At 34.4% G+C, this 24,439-nt stretch overlaps 2 protein-coding genes across 3 annotated transcripts in view; one reads left to right on the top strand and one right to left on the bottom strand.

Annotated features, from left to right (window-relative positions):
* Positions 1 to 3,954, top strand: part of LOC126880004 (polyamine-transporting ATPase 13A3-like) — a 107,711-nt gene extending 103,757 nt beyond the window's left edge. For both annotated transcript variants that reach the window (XM_050643513.1, XM_050643512.1), the window contains exons 16-17: positions 387 to 594; positions 2,615 to 3,954. In XM_050643513.1, coding sequence (XP_050499470.1) covers positions 387 to 594; positions 2,615 to 3,636 — 1,230 coding nt within the window. In that variant the 3' untranslated portion in view covers positions 3,637 to 3,954. The remainder of the gene's footprint in view (positions 1 to 386; positions 595 to 2,614) is intronic.
* Positions 3,955 to 5,657: 1,703 nt separating this feature from the next.
* Positions 5,658 to 24,439, bottom strand: part of LOC126880005 (zinc finger protein 836-like) — a 40,525-nt gene continuing 21,743 nt past the window's right edge. The window contains exons 4-6 of the mRNA XM_050643514.1: positions 18,297 to 18,645; positions 15,914 to 16,279; positions 5,658 to 12,357 (exon numbers count right to left, since the gene is read on the bottom strand). Of these exons, the coding sequence (XP_050499471.1) occupies positions 11,902 to 12,357; positions 15,914 to 16,279; positions 18,297 to 18,645 (1,171 nt within the window). The 3' untranslated portion in view covers positions 5,658 to 11,901. The remainder of the gene's footprint in view (positions 12,358 to 15,913; positions 16,280 to 18,296; positions 18,646 to 24,439) is intronic.

Below are 24,439 nucleotides of genomic sequence, written 5' to 3'. Positions count from 1 at the left end.
AAATGAATCCAGATATCCCCTCCTACAAGCCATCCTGCAAGGAAAAATATTTGGAAAGCGAGGTCCAGGAAGAAGACGAACTTCCTGGTTAAAGAACCTCAGAACCTGGTTCAACACAACAACTGTGCAGCTTTTCCCCTTTGCTGCAGATAAAGTGAAGATTGCCATGATGATCGCCAACATTTTGAAAAAAATAAAATATAGGGTTCAACCTGTATACGAATATTGTTTACCTTATTATGTAAAATGAATAATTAGTTATGTATTCCTTCTTTATATACAGAATGTCATAGTTTATTTCATAGCGATGTCGAAATAAAAATGTTCATAATTCATTAAATACCCTGTATATTAACAGAATAATAATGCAATGCAATATTTTGTAGGTTAAATATGATAATCACTTTGACATCGAAAAAAATCTAAGAAAAGATTATGTTTTCGCCGTAACAGGAAAATCGTGGGCAAATATAGTAAAATACTTTCCACAATTGGTTCCCAAGATAGTCACGAAAGGGGTCATTTTTGCAAGAATGTCTGGAATGCAGAAACAGCATCTCGTTGAGGAATTTAAAAATTTAGGATATTATGTTGGTAAGGAACATTATTCATTTGAATTATATCTAACATAAGTATAAAGAGATAAATATTTATAACTCAACCCTATAAGTAGGTTAGTTCAATAATAGATTAGGACATTAGGAAAAACCGAAGTTCTTCTATTTCGGCCTTTTTTGGATTGAAACTTCTTCGTGTGGTGTCTTCTACCGAAGGTTAGAAACCATTAAACGAGTTGTTTATCGGTTTTGTACCATGTATTATGTTTACAGTAGGTATCTGGTATTTGGAACCATTCTCTTAAGTTTCTCAGCCATGATTTTTTCTTTATGCCTAAACATCTTCTACCTTCAATCTGGCCTTCCGCTATAAGCTGTTATAGATTGTAGACGATAATTTAGGTTGTTGTGGAACACGTGGCACAGATATGAAGCTTTTTTCTTTCTTTTAACAGTTGTTAACAATTCCATCTCTTTACTATTCTTACATAACTAATAGTATCGCTCTCATTCATTAATTTTTTATGACTTAGAGCTGTTACTTGATGTGGAATTTCTTCTCACAACTCTCGGTTTAGATATATCTACTGCATGCTGAAGGTAAATTGACATTTCTATAAATTGGTAGAGTAAAACTGCCAGAATCATTAGCTAACAACCAGAATTTATTATTAGTCAATATATTTGAACAATAATTTGGACTAATATGGCATTTTTAAGTTTCATGAAGCCAGATTTTTTTATGACCATGATTTGTTTAATTTTACTTCGTTTAATGTATTTTGAGCATTCTCTTGATAGTGCCGAGTGCTGCTGAGCACAGTACAAACATTTGATTACGATAGAGCAATCAATCCTTTGGATATGATATTTACCACAGTTTTTACAACGCTCTTTCGTTCTCGTGGCTCTTCGCTATTTTAGGCTGGTATGTCATAATTATATATAAGAGCTATCAAAGCTGTGTGTTTTATAAACGATATATATTCAAAACTAGTGATTTTTCCAGTCGCCATAGGACCGGGGATCTGATCAATTGCCATCTAGTCAATCCACTCAATTTTTACTGACTTCCTACAATGTTTTCTTACCCCCTTCAATTTTCCTGACTTCCTCAAATTTTTCCTAACTACCTCTTATTTTTCCTGCCCCTCTCCAATTTTTCCTGATACCCCGCAATTTTTACTGACTCCCTGCAATTTTCCCGACTCCCTTTTATTTTATCGTGTCTCCTAATTTTTCATGACTTCCTCCTATTTTACCTCGTCTCCCTCTAATTTCTCCTCACTCTCTCCTATTTTATCGTGGCCCCTCTAATGGCTTCCTCTAGAATTTGCTCACTTTGGCGAGCTTATCGAAGTACGGCTTCTTGTGCCAATCTTGCGTCTCGTTCTTGCTCAGTCTCCAGATATTGATGTCGACGAAGCCGCAATAAATCAACCTCCCTTCCACTGGCGACTTCTCCTGGAGTCTCCTTACATTGGCATGCCTGCTAAAGTACTGAATCATGGTCTATTCGACCTTGCCTTTCAACGTCATCTTCCAATGATCTTCGTGTCCTTTGTGACACAAATTCTCGCTGCTACCTACTTAATCTAGCTTCAGAACTCTCTTATTCGCGACGTCACCGCTTAGATTCCGCTTCCTGAGTTCGTTGTTCTTCATTTTGCTGAGCTCTAACTTCCCTTTATCGAGCATTCCTAGCTTCCTGTCAAAAGAATTAAAAATTAAATTTTTCGAATAATAAACGTCTTTCATGTAAACCAAGTAAACATAAAATAACATAAAGCTTTAAATCATTTTACTTAATAAATCTTACCTTAAAATTACAGTCACCAATATTTGTGTCAATTTTGCGAAAAAATTAATTACTGATGAAGTTGTCAGTTTGCGTTTGTCAGTTGGTAGTTCAGATTTCTTTCCTAGGTGGCGCTAGGAATTAACGTCCTGGACAAACTGCGTTTCCGCTTGACTTGTCGTCCTAGCCCTTTATTAAAATAGATATGAGCATTTACTTCATGTGTTTAAGATATTCATAAGCCTTTTGTATTTTACAGCTATGTGCGGGGATGGAGCGAACGACTGTGGAGCTCTCAAAGCTGCACATGTTGGTATATCCCTATCAGAAGCCGAATCTAGCGTCGCATCTCCTTTCACTTCGAAAATACAGGACATATCCTGCGTGCCTCAAGTCATCAAAGAAGGAAGAGCAGCTTTAATAACATCCTTCGGAATTTTCAAAATTATGTTATGCTATAGCCTCATAGAATTCAGCACTGTAATGATCTTATACAACATAGATGGCAACATGACATCTTTTCAATTTCTCTTCATAGACATTTGCCTCATTTTGAATTTTGCGTCATTCTTCGGAATGACCAAAGCGCATGAAACTTTGGACAAAGTTCCTCCAGCTAATTCATTAATGGGATTCATACCAATATTATCCATGAGCTTCTACTTAATATTAAGTGTCTTCTTCCAATTAGTGGGTTATTATTGGATTCAAACATACGACTGGTTTAAACCTTTTGTTTATAATCACAAAGATGACACATTCTTGATATCATACGAAAACTTTGCTGTCTACCACGTTTCAGTATTTCAATACATAACAATGTGTATAGTTTTCTCAAAAGGTAAACCCTACAGGAAACCTTTATATACAAACATACCCTTCACTTTATCGTTAATATTAACCACTGTATTATGTGTCTGGATTGCATTACATCCTACAGATTGGGTAAATAAGATCATGGAACTCATAGTAACACCTATGGAAGGTAGGTATGCTGTGATTATCATAGCAGTAATCAATTTCCTTGTGTGTATGATCTTTGAGGATATAATAGTAGACTACTTTGTAAGTAAAATTATAGCTCCTAGATTTAGAAACATCGATAAGTCCAATAAACAGTATTTAAAGGTTGCAAAAGATCTCAACTCAGATATAAATTGGCCGAGCATAAGTGATAAAGAAACTGTGATTTTAAATGATTTTTCCAGGGATGGAATTTTGAACGGGGTTGTAAATAATGGGTATATTGATCATGAAAATAGTGTCATTACAAAATGTTAAAATATGATCAAACATGTATACTATGTATATTTGTCAATTAGTACCTATATTTTAACTTTTTACTAGTTATAAGCCTATAGGGTAATCCCAGTTTTTAGTACATAATCATGAAGTAATTTCTTCATCTTCATGAAGTATCAGTTCCTTTGTGTAAGTTTATAATTTTTTTTGTAGAATATTATTAAGAGCATTTTTTTTCCTAAATAACGCCTTATGTAAAAACCAATATGTTTATTTGAAAGACATGTATTTTATACATATTTTGTATAATAGGTAAATAATGTAGAAATGTGAAATATAGTGATATTTTTAATTGTGTTTTATATTTTCTTTACCATATTTCCTATACAAATAGACTGATCCAAGTCTCCAGTTGTTTGCAGTGAATTTGAATAATCAACTCATAATTTTTGTTTTATTTTTATTAATCTTTGAACCAACTCTGCTTTCGATTTCCACTAGTTGTAGCAGGTTTGAAATTTCTTCTTCGAATGCAGTTATTAGAGTCATGCCGTCTACATATCTAAGGTTTGAGATCTCTTAGCCTGCAATAGGGATACTATAGACTCTTCTATTTACTTGAAAAAGGTTGAGCTTATGTTAGTTAATTCTTATTCTGGTTTTGTCAATATCGTATATTATTATATTTTCCACACCAGATGACAGATGATAAGGAACTCACATCTCGTGTAGAAGTTTCCACAAAACTTTCCAGTTTACAGTCAAATGACTTCTGGTAATCCAGAAAGTGGATTACTTGCCTTAAGTCATTAAAGAAGAGCAGCTTTAATAACATCCTTTGGAATTTTCAAAATCATGTTATGCTACAGCCTCATAGAATTCAACACTGTAATGATCTTATACAACATAGATGGCAACATGACATCTTTTCAATTTCTCTTCATAGACATTTGCCTCATTTTGAATTTTGCGTCATTCTTCGGAATGACCAAAGCGCATGAAACTTGGACAAAGTTCCTCCAGCTAATTCATTAATGGGATTCATACCAATATTATCCATGAGCCTCTACTTAATATTAAGTGTCTTCTTCCAATTGGTGGGTTATTATTGGGTTCAAACATACATAGACGACACATGTTTGATATCATACGAAAACTTCGCTGTCTACCACGTTTCAGTATTTCAATACATAACAATGTGTATAGTTTTCTCAAAAGTTAAACCCTACAGGAAACCTTTATATACAAACATACCCTTCACTTTATCGTTAATATTAACTACTGTATTATGTGTTTAGATTGCATTACATCCTACATAATGGGTAAATAATATCATGGAACTCATAGTCACACCCATGGAAGGTAGGTATGCTGTGATCATCATAGCTGTAATCAATTTCTTGTGTGTATGATCTTTGAGGATATAATAGTAGACTACTTTGTAAGTAAAATTATAGCTCCTAGATTCAGAAGCATTGATAAGTCCCACAAACAGTATTTAAAGGTTGCAAAGGACATTAATTCAGATATAAATTAGCCGAGCATAAGTGATAATGAAACTGTGATTTTAAATGATTTTCCAGGGATTGAATTTTGAACGGGGTTGTAAATAATGGGTTTATTGATCATGAAAATAGTGTCATTACAAAATGTTAAAAATCAATACGGAAAAACATGTATACTATGTATGTATGTCAATTGGTACCTATATTTTAACTTGTCAATGATCATAAGTCTATAGGGCAGTCCCAGTTTTTAGTACATAATCATGAAGTATCAGTTCCTTTGTGTAAAGTTTATTATTTTTTTTGTAGAATATATGATATTAAAAACTTTATTTTTCCTAAATATCACCTTATGTAAAAACATTTTTATTCGAGTGATGTATTTTACATATTTTGTATAATACAATAAATGTAAATAATGTAGAAATGTAAAATATACTCATATTTTTAATCGTATTTTATTGTATGTTTCCTTTTTCATGTTTCCTGTATAAATAGACTTATTGGTTTTAGGTCTGACTGTAAAGGAATTTAGAGTAAATGAAACACCTATACTTGTATGTATAATATAAAGATTTATTTGAAATTTAAAGTAAATAAAATCTTAATTCTCAACCAACAAAAATAAATAAGAATTTCTAAAGAGGCATTCGCAATTTAATGTTAAACTAAACAATTGTAAAATGTGTACTAAATTGGCATCTTATGATCATCATCTAATGAGGCGGCGACTATCAAAGTATTTTGTCAGTCCCCGCCTCAAATAATGAGATAATTGATACAGTTGTAGAAAAATAATTTTAAATTATTGACTAATCAGGTAACAAAATTGCAGTACATACCATCAAAATTACTAATAATTGTTTTGTTACTCATTAGCAGTACTTGCACTATTTAAAATACAGTGCGCGTCACAGAAAACGGGCACCCCAAAAAATGGGTCATTTTGATGTCTCGTATCTCCTAAACCTGTTGTCCGATTTAAGTAGTTTTTTAATATGTTATAGCCTTATTCTTAAGCAAGCTCGCTGTAATAATATTACATCTAAACTTGCAAATTTTCATTGTATACCGGGTGTATGAATCATACTGTGTTTTTTCTCAAAGTTCACAACACCCTGTGGATTATTCTAGCATTTATAAAATACTGAAATTAAAACCCAACTATAGCCTCAGGTTTTCTTAACATTCTCTTTTTTTTTAGTTCACTTACGTTGGATAATACAAAAGTTGGGTACTTTAACAACTAGCCATGTTCTTCATCAGTACAGGGTGTTTCTAAATAAATGCGACAAACTTTAAGGGGTAATTCTGCATGAAAAAATAATCACCTTTTGTTCTATAAACATATGTCCGCAAATGCTTGTTTTACGAGATATGGGATGTTGAATTTTTTCTTACAAACTGACGATTTATTTATTGCTCAAAAACCGGCTGAGATATGCAAATGAAATTTGGTAGGTTTTAAGAGATAGTTATTGCGCATTTTTTGACATGCAATTGAAAATTTTATATTCACCATTGGTGCGCATGCGGGTAATATGACCGATCATATTACCCGTATGCACGCCAATGGTGCATATAAAATTCTTAATGGTATGTCAAAAAATGTGCAATAACTACGTCTTAAAACCCTCCAAATTTCATTTGCATATCTCAACCGGTTTTAAAGCAATAACTAAATCGTCAGTTTGTAAGAAAAAATTTAACATCCCGTATCTCGGAAACGAAGCATTTGCGGACATACGATTATAAAGCAAACTGTCATTACTTTTTTAATGCAGAATTATTCCTTAAAGTTTGTCGCACTTATTTAGAAACACCCTGTACTGATGAAGAACATGGCTAGTTGTTAAAGTACCTAACTTTTGTATTATCTAACATAATCTAATGAATCAAAAAACAGAATGTTAAGAAAATCTGAGGCTATAGTTGGGTTTTAATATCAGTATTTTACAAGTGCTAGAATATTACACAGGGTGTTGCGAACTTTGAGAAAAAAACACAGTTTGATTCGTACACCCGGTATACAATAAAAATTTACCTGTTTAGCAATAATATTATTACAGCGATATTGTTAAAGAATAAGGCTATAATATATTAAAAAATTACTTAAATCGGACAACAGGTTTAGGAGATTCGATTTTTGGGGTGCCCGTTTTCTCTGACGCGCAGTGTAATTTAATTTCATTGAATTATCTTGAAAAGAATTAACATAAATTTCTAAGAATTCCATATTATAATGGGTTGTAGAAATAAAATTCAGAAGCACTCACAATCTGTTTTATTGACTCAAAGGAAGACCTGAAGATGAACAGTAAATTGTACTGTCCTAAACCGGTCATCCTTTTGGCTCAATACAACATAATGTGAATACGTCTGAATTTTATTTTTACAACCCATTTGAAATTGACTCACACATGCAACCCATTCATCATTTTTTCAACATAGACCAGGACATTTAGAAAAAATAAATCGATTTTTAAATACAACACCTAGAGACTTGCAACGTTTTGCATTAGTAGTGTTCGCGCAGTACAACATGAACGTATTCGGAGTAAGTTCGGGATTCGTTTCCAAGGCGCAGGCGTCAACGTAAACTTATCCTGGACACCGCAGGATGTCCTGCGCGATCAAAGCTATTGTGTTCAGAATGACGCCAGGAAAAAAGTCTACAATAGAAAAATGGGTGGAAATGCATAATTCCATTTTAAAGTGCATAACATGCATCCAAAAGTGCATAAACATGTCAAAATCAGTATATTAACCCTACGTTAGGCGCGTCGTTATTGCTGACAAGCTTAGGCGCGTGGTCTACGATTGTAGACCAATAGGTTTTTGTCGTATAATACCGGATTTTGACAAAATTAACAAATTAGTGGTTAATAACATGTTTATTTATGTTCGCACTTTGATATTAGATATGTTTTGTTCCTTGGCTTTTCTCATTTTGACAGTGGTAAAATTAAAAACGAGGTCATGATTTTTTGGGTCTTTATTCGCAAGTAAATGATAATGGTCACAAAAATAAGCTCAATTTAGTAAAAAACACAAATATTGTTTATCTTTAAACTTATAGAATGACCAATAGGGGTAAATAATAAAGAATAGAACTAAAAAGTAAAAGAAGAACAAAACTATTAAATGGTCAAAGTGGCACAATTTAAGTCCGTCAAGCATTCAGTGCAAATATTCCCAAAATGATCCTTGAATGCAAATGTCTCACATTTTTGGCATGCCCTTCTTGTTGACATATTGCAAATTTATGCACAAATACAACATCGTCCCACGTAATTTGTTGGAATATTAGGGGAAGGGGGTACGACTTCTTGAACTCTGAGCAGTACGCGAGCTCGTCGTCTAAGTTCTCTTAGCAGGTAAGGCATAGTTAATCCATATTCAATTTGCTGTTTGATTAGTTCCCATGCTAAGTTTTCAATGAAGTCGCTTATTGAAACATTTTCATTTATGTTATTAGCTTTATATACACAGCAGGCTACATATTAGCTTTATATATACAACTAAAAACTGGAACGCGCTTAGTTGCTTGGTCTACAGTTGTAGACCAGTGCTCTTTGAATAATGGTAAAAAAATAATGCAAACAGATCGGCAGCGTTCAGCAAACTGAAGAGTAAGTTGGAAGTATTAGTGACAGCTACTAAGCGGGATGGGGGCGTATGTGCAGTTTTGTGCAACTGGCGACCACTTAAAGGAGAGTGGTCTACGATTGTAGACCACGCGCCTAACGGAGGGTTAAGCGCCATATTTTAATATTCAGGGGGTTTTTGGGGTGACTGAAAACGAATACGGAATCAAAACAGGCCCCCGAAGAACCTGGTGCCCAGGGTTACTGATAAGGCACGTCATCTGGAGTTTCGAGGGTTTTCGGCACTCAATTAATGCAAACAGGAAGGTTTTTCGGATCACTGCCGAGGCACATCATCTTCTGGAGTTTCGAAGGTTTTTCGTACTAAATTGATACAAACAGATTACTCGGGGCGTTTTTGGGGTTGCTGCACACGAATACAGCATTGGAACCAGTCACCGAAAACCGAAAACCCTCGAAATTTTAGAAGATGGCGCAAATTATGTGGGGCTCTGCTTGAAAACTACCCGTCGTCAACAAATACCCCGGGTTCGAAAGTAAATAAAAGTCTCTTTATCAAAAAAACCTCTATTCATCTAATTCAGCTCAAGTTAGCTTAAATGGGTTGTATTGGTTAAATGGGTTGTATGGGTTATATTTCTAATGGGTTTAATCGTCATCATAGCATCGTGCATATCAGTCACATTGGGCACTAGATGCTCCGAAGGTCGGTTCTTATGTCATATTCGTGTTCAGCAACCCCAAAATTATCTTGAGTAATCAATTTAGTGCCGAAAACCCACGAAACTCCAGAAGATGACGTGCCTAAGCAGTGAACCTGGGTACCAGGTACTCCGGAAGTCGGTTCTGATGACGTATTCATGTTCAACGATACCAAAAACCACCGAGTAATCTGTTTGCATCAAGTTAATTCCGAAAACCCTTGAAACTCCAGATGGCGTGAATTAGCAGTAACACAGGGCACCCGGTGCATCGAGGGTCGTTTCTGATTGCGATTGGTGTGTGACCCAAAAACCCCCGAATAACAAAATCTGGCCCTTGGTACCCTTTTAGACTAAGACACTGGTGTCTGACACCGGTGTTCGCCACCGGTGTTCAATTGCAGCAAAGCATTGTTGAGCCACTAAAATCAGTCAAACACACCAAGTGGCTCGTCTGTAGTCGTTCATTTAAAACAACACTTTGCTGCCGATGGCGCACACCGATGTCAGACACCAGTGTCTTAGTCTGAAAGGGTATTTAAGGCCATCGGTACATAATTCGCAAATATTTTACGGCTATCCTTAATTTTTCTGTCTTTACACGACAAATTACGTGCAGAAAAATTCTCACTGGTATGGATATGTAAACATTAGGTACTTGACAATGACATTGTCATCAATAACATAGATATGGCTTTTGAATGTTCTTGGATAATTATTGTTACACGTATAATTGGTTAAATTATTAACTCAGTTAATATGATAATTTTTTCACTAACTATGTATTCAGTACTTGTGATAATAATTTATATACTGTACAACAAAGACTAATACTCAATCGAGAAGATAAAAAGTGTTTAAGTGATTTTTTAATAATATATTGTTACTATGGAACGCTTACAATTTTGAACATCTTTAACAACAAAATACTTGGATCACAGATTATATCCTCGTGTATTCTCTGCTTGGATCTTCCATAAATAATAAACAATAAATAACTTTTTATTAAGTTCACGTCTTAAATCAATTATTTATCAAATACACTATCAATATTATTTAATCAACAACTCAAAATATTCCCGATGCCATGTAAAATATTTAAAATTGTCACTGTCTTGTCATCATATTCTATTCGACTCAGTGCGTTGTATGACAAAGATAGCGAATGTACGATTTGGAAAATATCACCACGGGCATGGTGTCCATTTTTTCAAATCCTGAAAAAACTAATAAATATTTTTAAAAAAATTTAAACGCTGATAGAAAGACTAAATTATTATCGAGGACCGAAAGTCCCTGAGAATAAATAAAAAGTATCTTTTAAATGAGATACATATTTGAAATTAAAAATTACACTACAAATTCTCTTGGTTTTTCATCCCTGTAACTTATTAAAAAAACATTATAGAAGCTTTTAGGGACTTTTGGCCCGCGGTAAGAACGTAATCTTTCATTCTTTAAATTTTTCAAAAATACTTATTAGTTTTCTCAGGATTCGAAAAAAATGAATCTCATTTAGATACCATTGGAGCCGAAACTGTGTACCCATCCCCTTAATGTATTGATTTTGACATCTTTATGCATTTTTGAATGCATTTTATGCACTTTAAAATGTAACTATGCATTTCCACCCATTTTTCTATTGTAGACTTTTTTCCTGGCGTTATCCTGAACTCAATGCAAAAAGTTGCAGGTCTCTAGGTGTTGTATTTAAAAATCGATGTATTCCGGTGTTTTTAGTGTTAAATGCCTACAGTCCGTCTAATATACTTACCGTTGCACGTCATTATCTACGTCAGAGATCTAAGTTGACATTGTTGCCCAATTACAAAAAATTCTTGAATTTTTTTTAAATCAAATATATCACATAATTGTTGCGAAGTGGATTATAAAACAAAACAAATTAATATTCAATGTAAATAAGTAAAACCTTTAGAAATAGAAAACAAGAATTAAGTTATATTCTTATGTTAAATTAAATAATAAAAACAGTAAATATAATAGAACAAATACTTAGAGTAAAGAATAAAAACAAATATGAAGTGTCATCACCGCAACTGTCAAATAAATGTTACCAATTTATGTCAAAATATCACCTTCGTTCGCTTACAGTTACAGTGTGTTCCGAACAAATGTGCTTCATAAAAACGCTTTATAACCCATTTATACAAATTAAATGAAACAATAATGATTGTGTATTTAAGTTAACATTAATAAAAATCTTCAAATGTTATTTCTACGCGTATATAAGTAATAAAATATGTCTAGGGCTGTAATTCCAGTGTAATTGGCAAAATGATTCTAAAAAAGAACACACCTACCGCCTAAATATTTCGTGTTGGTATCATGTGACGTCACGGGCTATGACGTGGATGACGTGCAACGGTAAGTATATTAGAACGGAGTATCTAGTTTTTTACTATAATATTAAATTGCTTTTAGTAATACATAACAACGAGTACGTTAAGCTAAAGTTTACTTTAACCCATTTTATGCTTCAGATATACCATCCTTTTCCTTTTCACAACCACTCTTCCATTGAATCTCAGTTTCAGCCACTTCTATCTCTAATTTGACTTCTTCGATAGGCAGAGGATGTTTCTTAACATGTTTTTTAAAAGTACATTTCCATCTAGTACTAAAATCACATTGTTCACATTGATAAACAATATCGTTCTTCACAATACCCATATGACCCTGCATATGTTTTATTAATGCTCGTTTGTATTTAGTCTTATATTTGCAATGATAACATTCGAAAATCTCTACTTCCGAGATGCTTTTGTGCACCAAGAGATGCTTTTGCAGCATCTCCTTGCGACGGGTTGTATACGTGCAATCAGGACAGTTGAGAATAGGAGAATCGTCAAGTTTGTGCACTCCAAATTGGTGGTTAACAAAGCTGTTCTTGTACTTGGTTTGGAAAGTGCACAGGTTGCAGTAAAACTAAAAACAAATGTAAAATTATATTCGGTAAAACTTAAATTCACTTAGTTATTTTATGTTAATTATTCAATTAGTTAAATTATAAAGTGGAGGATGAACTATCAAACCGTAACAAAATTCAATCAGGATTCCCACAAGGTAGTATACTGGGTCCACTTCTTTATGTACTGTACACATCCGATTTACCAACCTCTCCACAAACCAACATTGGAACTTTCGCTGATGATACAGCAATATTTGCAACTGAAGAGGAGCCAACAGCTGCAATATTAAAACCTCAAGAACACCTAGACCAAATTGGACAGTGGTTAAAGAAATGGAAGATAAAAGCTAATGAAACTAAGTCAACACATATAACTTTCACACTAAAGAAAGACCAATTCCCAAATATTAGCCTTAACCAAGTCAACATACCACAACAGAATATTGTCAAATACCTGGGGCTTCATCTTGATTCTAAATTAAACTGAAAACAACACATTTTAAAGAAGAAGAAACAAATTGAGTTGAGAGTAAAAGAAATGAATTGGCTTATAGGTCGAAAATCTCGACTCTCAATTGAGAACAAACTGCTAATTTATAAAACAGTCATCAAACCTATATGGACGTACGGTATAGAACTATGGAGTTGTGCCAGCAAATCGCATACACAAATTATCCAAAGAACTCAATCAAAAATTCTACGCACCATAGCAAATGCCCCGTGGTACATTTCCAACCAGACCCTTCATAGAGACGTAAACATCCCGTTAGTCAGCACAGTAATTCAAGAAAGAGCCAACAGACACCACGAGAAATTGGAAGGCCACCCCAACCAATTAATATTACCACTACTGCAGCCACTAAACAACAGAAGATTGCGAAGATTATGGCCCATAAACCTTCACTGAAACTGAGGTGAAACCGCTGGGTGATGTACAGTTACGATCACTGAATAGCTTACACCTTAATTTTTATATTGTAATATTGTAAAATTACAGTATCGTACGCATCTGATAAATGTCAAAGTCAAAAAATATCAAAAAGTCAATACTTGTCAAAAATTTCGAGTGTTGAAAAATAAAATAAAACGATATCAAACTCCTCCAAAAATCTTCTTTGTATGCTTTCCATTTTGTTAATTTTTTTATTTAGCTTACTGCCTCGACAACTAATGGACCTTGGCATTTTTGTTAAATTTTATAAAATATATTTATATTATTTTGATTTTTTAATTTTAATCAACCTATTCAAGGTACACCACTGGTAACGTCACTTTGACGTAAAAGGTGCGTTTAAACGAGGTAAAATTTAAAAAAATCGGCTCCTAGATACGTAAGCCTTTAAACTATTCAATGATCGTAACTGTACCTCATAACGCCATATTAGTGTACAATACTACAATAGTTGATATAAGTTATTATACTTGTTATCAAATTAACTCATAGAATATGTAATTCTGATTGTTAATAAATGCTTACAAAAAAAACTTTAGTTATTTTCATGTTGTGTGATAATTAGATGAATTAAAAGCTTTATTATATAGCTGGCGTTCTGTATTGTGCAGCAGAAGTCTTTCATTGACCACACGTCTGAGTATTGAAATGCTACGTCTGGTCCATTTTGTTCTATAGATGTGAAACTTGGACAACAAAAGTGAAGAATCTCAACAAATTAGAAGCGTTCGAGTTGTGGTGTTACCGTCACATGCTCGGAATCCCATTGACAGCACACATATCCAACGAACGTGTGCTCGAGACTATGCACAGCGAGCGAGAATTGATCAACATCATAAAAATGAGAAAGGTTCAATACTTCGGTCATATCATTATAGGACCTAAATATCGCTTACTCCGGTTGATCTTTCAGGGCAAAATCGAAGGAAAACGCTGGGTTGGAAGAAAACAATTGTCCTGGCTGTAACATTAGACAATGGACAGGTCGAACGGTCGAGGAATTGTTTCATAAAGCTGCCAACCGGGAAACATTTCATCAGCTTGTTAATACGACGATAGCCAACGCTTGAAAACAAGCACGGCACACAAAGAAGAAGAGTGATAATTAGAGTAATATATTCAAAATGTACTTTTCTGCAAATCTGGCATATTTTGTTTAAATTTTGATTTAACCATGGAACGTTTTCGGACCACGTTTACTCTAAATGAAAATACGGATCCACAGAGAGGTTGTACATAATTGTTATTCGATAATCGAGTACGGTACATGAAGAAGAAGTAGACATTGAAGAGTAATGGGGACAGCACGCAACCTTGACAGACTGCTCTCTGTATTTTGATATTTTGGATGTTCTGGTTGTCAACTCTTACTTTGGCAGTTAGATTCCAATATTGGGACCTTGCAAGTTCGGAAAAGCGACACCTGGTTTCATAACTCGGTAACATTTTTCGCACTTTTAATTATATTGGCCAATCATATTGGTCCTGGTTACAGGACAATTGTCAAGGCCATAGCCCAAAAAAATTACAAGAAGAAAAAGTAATATTAGGGTTATGTTATTAAAAGGTAAACAATTGTATGTAGTAAATAAAATTAATTATTAAAATGCACTACTACAAGCAAAATACAATTAATTAAATTTACTTTTATATGCTAATTGCATATCATATCAATACTGCCGAGCAACATATAATTTTTCTTCTTCATTGACAGTAGATATGAAATATACGTCAATTTGACAATTTCAATTGACAATGAATTATTTAAGAAAGTTGTAAGATTTCTCCGCTATTCGCCCACGATCGTTTCTCGTATCCCTCCAAGTACTTGCACACGGCGAATAGATTAGATATAATTTTCATATCACGACTGTCAATATTTTTACTTTTTAATATATCTACAAGCTTTTTATGTTAAACCTTATCAAATGCCTTCTCAAAGTCTACAAAACATAAGTACATATTCTGATTCATGTCAATGCATCTCTGGACCAGTACATTCAAGCCGAATAAAGCATCTCTTGTGCTCATACCATTTCTAAAGCCAAATTGTGGGTCACTAATTTCATATTTAAGAGTTTTAACAATTCTGCTGTGTATTATTTTCAAAAATGTTTTAAGTGTGTGACTCATTAAAGCTATTGTTCTGTGATCTGAGCAGGTTGTTGCACTTGACTTTTTGGGAATTGCTACAAAGGTCGATTGCAGCCATTGTCTGGGGATTGTGGCAGTCTGATATATTAGATTACAGAGTTCAACCATTACATCAATAACATCTTCATCAATGAGTTTTAATAATGCGATGAGCACATCATCTGGTCCAGTAGATTTACCCTCTTTTGTGTTTTAATGGCATTTATGACTTATTTTCTTAATATTGGTGGTCCGGTATCTTCTGTGATTTCTAATGACAGTTACTGTCGATATACGGCCACAAATGTTGGAAAAAGTCATCGAAAATTGGACTTAGAATACATCAGAACCAGCCGTGACGGTCATATGCCATAGATCATATTTAAATTATAATGCCAAATGATTATCTTTGGAATAAGTCAATTTCATGTCAATTAAAAAAAATCATGTTACTGAATGTATTAAATTAAATAAAAAATTGATTTTACCTTTCTTACGCCTCCTGATTCCTCATGCACCAACTTTTTGTGATTATTCAAACGTTTTGTACATCTGGTAATGTAGGAACACTTATCGCACTTATATATTTCTTTCGCTTCTGTGTGCATAAAGGTGAAGTGTACTTTTAAATCGCATGCTCTCTTGGCAACATAGGAGCAATCAGGACATTTGTGTGACTTTATCTCATCGATACTTTTGTGCTTAATGTTGTGATGAGTAATAGCATTCTTGAATTGACTAGAAAAATCGCAATGATCGCATTTGTACAGAGTCGGGGGTTCGTGAGCTTTCAAGTGTTGCTGCAAATAGCGTTTCAGAGTAGTTTGGAAATCGCATTGATCGCAACTGAATTTCTGGAAAAATAAAAAAAATAAAGAAAACACTATCAAATTTGTTTGCTGCTCATATTTTGACTAATCTTAAAAAATATTTTATTGATAGTTTCATGCAATGAATTTTTATAATTTATTTTGTCGAAAATTATCGATCATCGAAAAATTAAAAAAAAAGAATTAAAAGCAAATTGCAAATACATATTACAATAAATAATAAACGACTAGTCTCAACAGAATGAGGTGGGTGGGACATATCATAAAAATACCCGGTCTTAAAATCGGTCTTAAAATCGATGTTTCGATGAAATCGAAAGTCGATAGATACAACCAGAAAACCCAAAAAGTATCCTTCCAAGACGATATGGAAGCAGATCTACAGGTACTAGGAATAAAGACATTCAGAAGATTGGCCCTGTATAGGAAATAGTGGAAGAATGTTTAAGAGAAACCAAGTTTCCATCCTAAAAGTTATGACCGGACTGGCTCAATGAAAAATCTTTCTGTTAATCAGAATTACTAAAAGCCCTATTGTAATGCTTAGAGTTAGAAAATTAGACAAATTATAAATAGGTCAAATAAATTATCAAATCTTCGAATTATTAAGTAGTTCCAACATCTTCAAGAGGCAACATATTAAAACGAATGTACCAGATTGAACCAGCATCAACCTAAGAAACTTTTAACCTGAAGCTGAGAGCACCGAAAAAATGCATGACTTCATCAAGATCGCAGAGTGTTATTACTTTTTGTTTTTAATACTGTGCTAACATGCTTCATACTTCTCCCCACTTAAAAATGACGTGAATGATACTGTCGCAGCTTTACTATGTGTAAGAGTGAAGTAGCACTGATAAAAAAAAGATGGTGTCATCATTTCACTCAACATGACACTCTGTCTATGTTAATATAAAGTGTATGTTGCAAAGGCATAATTTTAATTGACTATCTTGAAAATGGTAAAACACGGTAAAACTATCAATAGACGATAATATTGTGCATTATTAAAACAACTAAGGAAGGAACCCAGTGAGAAACAGCCCAATATGCAGAAGAGTGTACTAAAGTTACAATGTGCACAATAAAACAATTCATTTGATTCTTTCCTGGTACAGTGCAGCCTTTGAACGTGTGATTTAAGGTACCGTTCGTGTCTAGTGGGAAAGGAGCAGACGTCGCAGAAACATTCAGCCTGTTTGCATACATTCCTAGAGAAAGGCCTGCCCATGAGTTCTCCATTCTTCTTTGTTTTGTGTTATTTGGTGCCAGTTTCTCCCCATTTTTGCTTTGATGTCGTCTAGCCATCGTTTTGTGGTCTTCCTCTATACTATGACTGTTCTCATATGGTCTCCAATGTACAATCTTTCTCGTACACATTTCGTTGTTTTGTCATGCCACGTGTCCTACCCAGTTCCATTTCATTTAATCAAGTCTTCCAATTACATCTTCCACCTTCGTCCTGCTTAGCACATCCTCATTTCGTATATGTTCCTTTCTCATTAAACTCTCATGATCTCTCATTAAACAATATTATTTTTATTTAGAAATAAAACGGCTAAGGAAACAACAGGAAAGCTGGATAAATATTATGGGATGGGACTAAGGACCCTTCAAACTATACTGTCAAATTTCTGTTCAGTAAATTTCGTAATGGTCGTGTGCATTCTTGGAAAAACTGAAGCAGGAACCTAGTGAAAAACGGTCTAATATTCAGAATAAAAAAGTATTGCTTCTCCGATACAATGCACCGACACACAAAAGCGTCATTATAACGGCAAAAATTCATGAGTTGGACTTCGAATTGTGTTCTCGTCCAGCTTATTCTCCTGATTTAGCCCCTTTCGATTATAATTATTATGTGTTTCCAAATCTGTAGAGACGGCTCAGAAATAAAAAAAAAAATCAGCTTGACCGAAGAGATAATTGACAAAACAAACACCTATTTTGCAGAGCTTCCAGAATCGTATTATTTTTCTGGAAAAACACGTTTTTCATTTCAAAGGAAGTTACTTATCACACCATCTAGAAATATACAAACCTTAACATGAATTAATTCATGAGTTGTGATGCTTCGTTTCCATTTGGCTTTATAAGGACAATATTTGCATGTAAACCATTTCAAATCCTCTAATTTTCTGTGGATGACCATATGCGGAATTAAGCTGCGCTTATGTTTCGTACTAAAGTTACAATGTGCACAATAAAACAATTCATTCGATTCTTCCCTGGCACAGTGCAGTCTCTGAATGTGTGATTTAAGGTACCGTTCGTGTCTAGTGGAAAACGAGCAGACGTCGCAGAAAAATTTTGGATTGAAGTGTTTAACTTTGTGACGTTCCAAATCTCTTTTCCACATTGTCATGTAGGTACATTCCTCGCATTTATATCTAAAAAATAATAATATATGATCACCTGGAAACCGAGAATTCTTAATAAAAGCAATGAAAGAATTTAATATACCAACACAACTAATAGAACTGATAAAAGAATTTTTAAAAGTAGAAAGTAAAATCCGGATACAAAACGAACTAACGGAAACAACAGATGTGAAAAAGGGACTACGAAAGGGAGACGCTCTATCATGCATCCTGTTCAACATCGTACTCGAGAAAATAATGAGGGACACAACAGTCAATACTCGAGGAACAATCATTAATAAAAGCGTGCAAATACTAGCATTTGCAGATGATGTTGACATAATCGCAAGATCAAGAAGAGAAATGATAGAGGCATTCAATCAAATAGAACGAGCTGCACAAAATAGTGGCCTTAAAATTAACCAGAACAAAACAAAATATATGCATTGAATAATAATATAATAATAATAATAAAATAATAACTAAAATAATAATAGTTGGTTATACCAACTAGAAATTACCTGAAATATATCATCAAAGACCCTCATGTTCAAAACGACAGATGCCGATATGGATGTCAAGCCCAAGAAACCATCCAACATCTTACAGGGGGATGCCAGGCATTTGCTGCAACTGAGTACAAGGAACGGCATGACGCAGTGGGAAAAATCCTTCATCAGGAGATAGCTATCAAGCTGGGACTTCTCCAAACCGACCATCTCCCATATTATCAATACGTCCCTGAGAGTATGCTTGAGGATGGCAACTACAAGCTATACTGGGACCGCACTGTGCTCACAGACCAAACAGTGGCGCATAATAGACCAGATCTCGTATTAGTCAATAAATTAACGAGACAAACAACCCTCATTGATGTGGCGATTCCTAACAACAATAATCTACTAAATTTACTGAAAAGATCGCCAAGTACAGAGATCTGGAAATTCAAATACGGAGACAATGGAGAATGCAAAGTACCCAGACGATACCGATTATTATGTCTACTACTGGAGTCATTCCGAAAACCCTCCTCGAAAGCATAAAAAAGCTGGGTCTTAATGAACATCTTTATATGACCATGCAGAAAGCAGTACTACTCGCAACGACCAGATGTGTACGAAAATTTTTGGGAGATACACCTGCATACCAAGTCACCTAGGGCTCGATAACACGGAAAGAGTCCCACCAGAGCTCAATCCTTTTGATACCGTAGGTATCTGGGATGAGTCAATTTTCCCCTTAGAGGGAGTGTGAGCCGTATGGCTAAATCTGGAATAAAATAATAATAAAATAAAAATCATGTTTTAATAATATTGTGGCTTATTTCCCATTATAAATATGTAGTTAAAAATATATGCAGGTAAGTAAAAACGCAGAAATAAGGCAGCCACAAAATTTTAACAATAGGAGAATAGAACATTGAGGGGGTAAAAAACTTTACATACTTGGGATCCCTAGTCACGTCTGATAATAACGTAGCGGAGGAAGTGAAGAGGCGAATATTTATTGCCAATAAAAGTTACCATGGTTTAATTCGGCCACTAAGATCAGATAACGTCGCAAGAAAAACAAAATGCCAAATATACAAAACCTTAATAAGACCGGTACTCACATACGGCTCAGAAACCTGGACACTCACTAAAAGAGAGGAAACATTGCTGGCCACCTTTGAAAGAAAAATCTTGCGACACATATATAAGGGCACAAAAGAAAACGGAATTTGGCGAAGAAGGTACAACTTTGAACTATACAAAATCTACAAGGATCCGGATATCATAACATTCATTAAAATAGGACGGCTACGTTGGATGGGTCATGTGGAAAGAATGGAAGAAGGCGAAATACCAAACAAAATATTCAAACAGATGCCAGTAGGAAAAAGAACAAGAGGAAGACCGAAGCTGAGATATTTAGAACAAATAGAAAATGATATAATAACCTTAAAAATAAAAAACTGGAGAAAAAAGCACGAAACAGGTCAGAATGGAGAAGAATCCCGGAACAGGCCAAGACCCAGAAAGGGTTGTCGAGCCAGTGATGATGATGATGATGATCACCTGGAAAATAATTTCGATGAACTTGTTAATTTGAACAAATATTAAGTACCCAGAATGAGATTTAACCACTGTCTTACACCATCATATTTATTTAAACTTAATATAGCTGATAGTCCACAATGTATTTGTGGACAGTTGGGCAATCTACAACACAAAATTTTGACCTGTTCTCTTATCTCTAATAAAGTTAATATGTTTTTAAATTCACTGTATTCTTTGACTGATGTCCACCATCCCATTAATTTAAATTATTTATTAACATTAGAAAATAATGAGTTGGTATACCGACCAGGGCCCCCGCTACCATAAGTGCAAAGTGTGTAATGCACACGGGCGCCATCCTTTAGGGGCGCAAAAATTGAAGATCAAAAATTGCAAAATATTTACAAAAAAAATCAAAAAGCAAAAATTAATTTTAAAATAAAAGTTGAGAAATTAAATAGATCAGTTTTACTTTGTTTGGATGACATTATTAGTCTTTCTATAGATATAAAATAAAAAATCCTGCTATAAAAATAACAAACACCCATTCAGTAGACAAAACTGTAGATAAGAAATACCTAACTAAGCCCTGATTTCGTGGAAAAATTCTAAACATGTAAGTAGTAGTGTGTGGGCGGTAATTCTATCTCATCTATAAGCCAACGATTGTGTGACACTCAAATGATGAATCGACAATAATTTGATAATCGCGTACCCATCAAATAACTAATTAGACCGGCCTGTATCGTCGTCCCCGTTAGCAAAATTATTTCGATTAGATTTTTTTGCAAATTACTCAAAATGAGGTCTTTATAACAAATCCAGAGAGCCAGGCGATGCCTTGGTCGAAAAATTATTAAAACAAATTCACAAAAATAATTTTTTTCATTCGAACCAATTTTTTTAGGTCGCTTGGGTCATTCTGAGTAAAAAATTCCTCTTGTCATTTTTCACTAAAATTGATTGTTGTCGAGTTATACGCGATTTAAACTTTAAAAATGCTAAAATGGCCATTTTTAAGGCTTAATAACTCGATTAAAAATCATTAATATGAGAGTCAAAAAGCGACGAAGTCAAAGTTTAAAACCCTCCTTCAAGATCCTGAAGAAATTTTTGTCATTATTTTATTAAAAAGCTGTTGTTTTTAATTATTAACAATTAGCGCTATAGCCCAAGCTTTATCGTTGCCCCCGTTAGCGAAATTATGTCGATGGTTTTTTTTTTTGCAAAAACTTACTCAAAAATAGGTCTTTATAACAAATCCACAGGGTTCCAGGCGGTACCTTGGTCGAAAAATTGTTTAAACAACTTTTTTAAACAAATTCACAAAAATAATTTTTTCACTTCGAACAATTTTTTTTAGATAAGTTGGGTTATTCTGAGCAAAAAAGGTCTCTAGTGATTTTTCTCTAAAATTGATTGTTGTCAATTTACCAGTTAGGTATATGGTCATTTTTTCGCATTTTTCAAATGTTAAATCGCGTATAACTCGACAACAATCAATCTTAGAGAAAAATGACAAGGAACCATTTTTACTCAGAATGACCATAGTTATCTAAAAAAAATTTGTTCAAAATGAAAAAATTTCTTTTGTGAATTTGTTTAAAAAAAATTGTTTAAACAATTTTTCGACCACGGCACCGCCTGGTACCCTGTGGATTTATAAGTATTATGGTAAGTCCCGTCTAAAGGTACGTTTTTACTGGCGCGCGCGGCTCGCTTGTTTAATCGCTGAAAGATCGTCGCTGAACACGGTTGCCAGATTGGGGTATTTTCCCACAATTTTTTGGTAATTTGAAACCGTCTAGGGGAATTAAATTTGCGAATGTACATAGAACTGTATATTATACTCTCATATAATCGAAGACGATAGGACCTATGAATTATTTCCAGGGCCTCTGTTAATAAGTAGTATAATTTTGGTTTACTATTCTTTACATATGACTACTACTTCATTAAAATGTGCCAAAAATTTAAATTTGGGAGATTTGAGCTTCAATTTGAGGGAATTTCAGTTTCTAAGTGGGAGATTTATAACATCACATCTGGCAACTCTGTAGCTGAACAGTGAATGCGGTGTATCTGATTGTGCGTGTGGTTGTGTGGATTGTAGGAGCCGGTTTGACTGAAGCGTCTATAACCTTTGTACCCAGGGGCAGCAAGTGTCGATTTTTGGTGACTGCTCTGAGAGTATGAGAGCAGACAAAATCGTAGACACTGGGCGGTTATAGTGGCGTATTTCGTTGACGGCCAGACAAACAGGCAGTCATGAAACCGGAAATATATATTTGTTCTCGTATTATTGAACCGCGTCGAATAATATATCACTTGTACTATTCCGACGACTTTAAAACAGTACTTTCGGTCGAATTGCTAAAACCGGAAGTCCTAGGTGAAATTTCTCACTTTTATTACCATCGTTGGGTTATAAGCTTTCATTCGACATCTCATTTGCCATTATACCTAGTGCCATGGCGAAGGAGTTATTTTCACAGACGGACAGATAGTCAGAAAACCGGAAGTATACAGTTGCTCTCGTGTTTCTAAGGCGAGTCGAATAATATATTGCTTATATTATTATTCCGGCGACTTTAAAACAGTACTCCCGGTCGCCTTTCTAAAACCGGAAGTCCTAGGTCAAGTTTCTCACCTTTAGTACCATCCTTGAATCATAAACTTTCGTTCGACATCTCATCTGTCATTCTACCTAGTGGAATGACGGAGAAGTTATTTTCACGGACGACGAACAGACGGACAGACAGTCATGAAACCAGAAGTAGGTATATATTTGTTCTCATCTTGCTATAGCGCGTCGAATATTACATCGCTTGTACTATTGACTTTAAAATAGTACTTGCGGTTGCATTTCTAAAAGCGGAAGTCTTAAGTCAAATTTTCTCACCTGTAGTAGTATCCTTGGATCATAAGCTTTCATTGGACACCTCATTTTCATTCTATCTGGTATAATGAGGAGTTATGTTTACGGACGGACGGACAGACGACAGACGGACAATATTAATATTATTATTCAAAGAAAACAATTATTGTTAAAATACATGCGAGCAGAGGAAATAGAGGATGAAGAAAGAATTGTCCATGCTACAAGATTAGAAAAACATGCAATATTTAAAAGAAGACATGAAGAAGGATACTTCAAAATTGTGATAAACAACCATTTATTAGGAAATTATGAAATGATACATACTTATAAAAACAAGCTTCACTTCACAAAAATTTCTCAAATACAAAACTCCGAAACACGCACCGCCAACAAATCACACAAGCAGTATACCGCAATCAATGCTCAGATTCAGCGACGATCTTTCAGCGATTAACGAGCCAGCCGCTGCAGTAAAAACGTACCAAATGGACAAAATTTAAAAATCGCGTTACTCTGGGTTCGCCATCCACAAAAAGGTGGGATGTTGTGAGGTGAGCAAAAATGTTCTCGGGTTAAGTCTAAACCCTCTATGTGTGACAAGATGGTCCAGCAGAATTGATTCAATAAAGCCCCTTAAACTTTATTTAATTAAGATTTGTTATGGTGTTATTTGTTCCTATTTTGCTTTATTTGCACCTACCTACCTACCTTCAAAAAAAAATAAATAAAAAAAATTATCAAAATGCCTTAAGGGGCGCCAAAATCATTTTTTGCACACAGGCGCCAGTAGTTCTTACGGGGGCCCTGATACCGACTATTGTATAAACATATTTTAGATATTAAACTTAGATTGTAAATGTAAAATATAGAGTAAGTATTTCTTGTAAATTGTTATATGTTAAAA

This window comes from Diabrotica virgifera, chromosome 2 (genome assembly GCF_917563875.1).
Source record: "Diabrotica virgifera virgifera chromosome 2, PGI_DIABVI_V3a".
Classification (NCBI taxonomy): domain Eukaryota; kingdom Metazoa; phylum Arthropoda; class Insecta; order Coleoptera; family Chrysomelidae; genus Diabrotica; species Diabrotica virgifera.
This window is presented reverse-complemented; position numbering and strand designations above follow the sequence as displayed.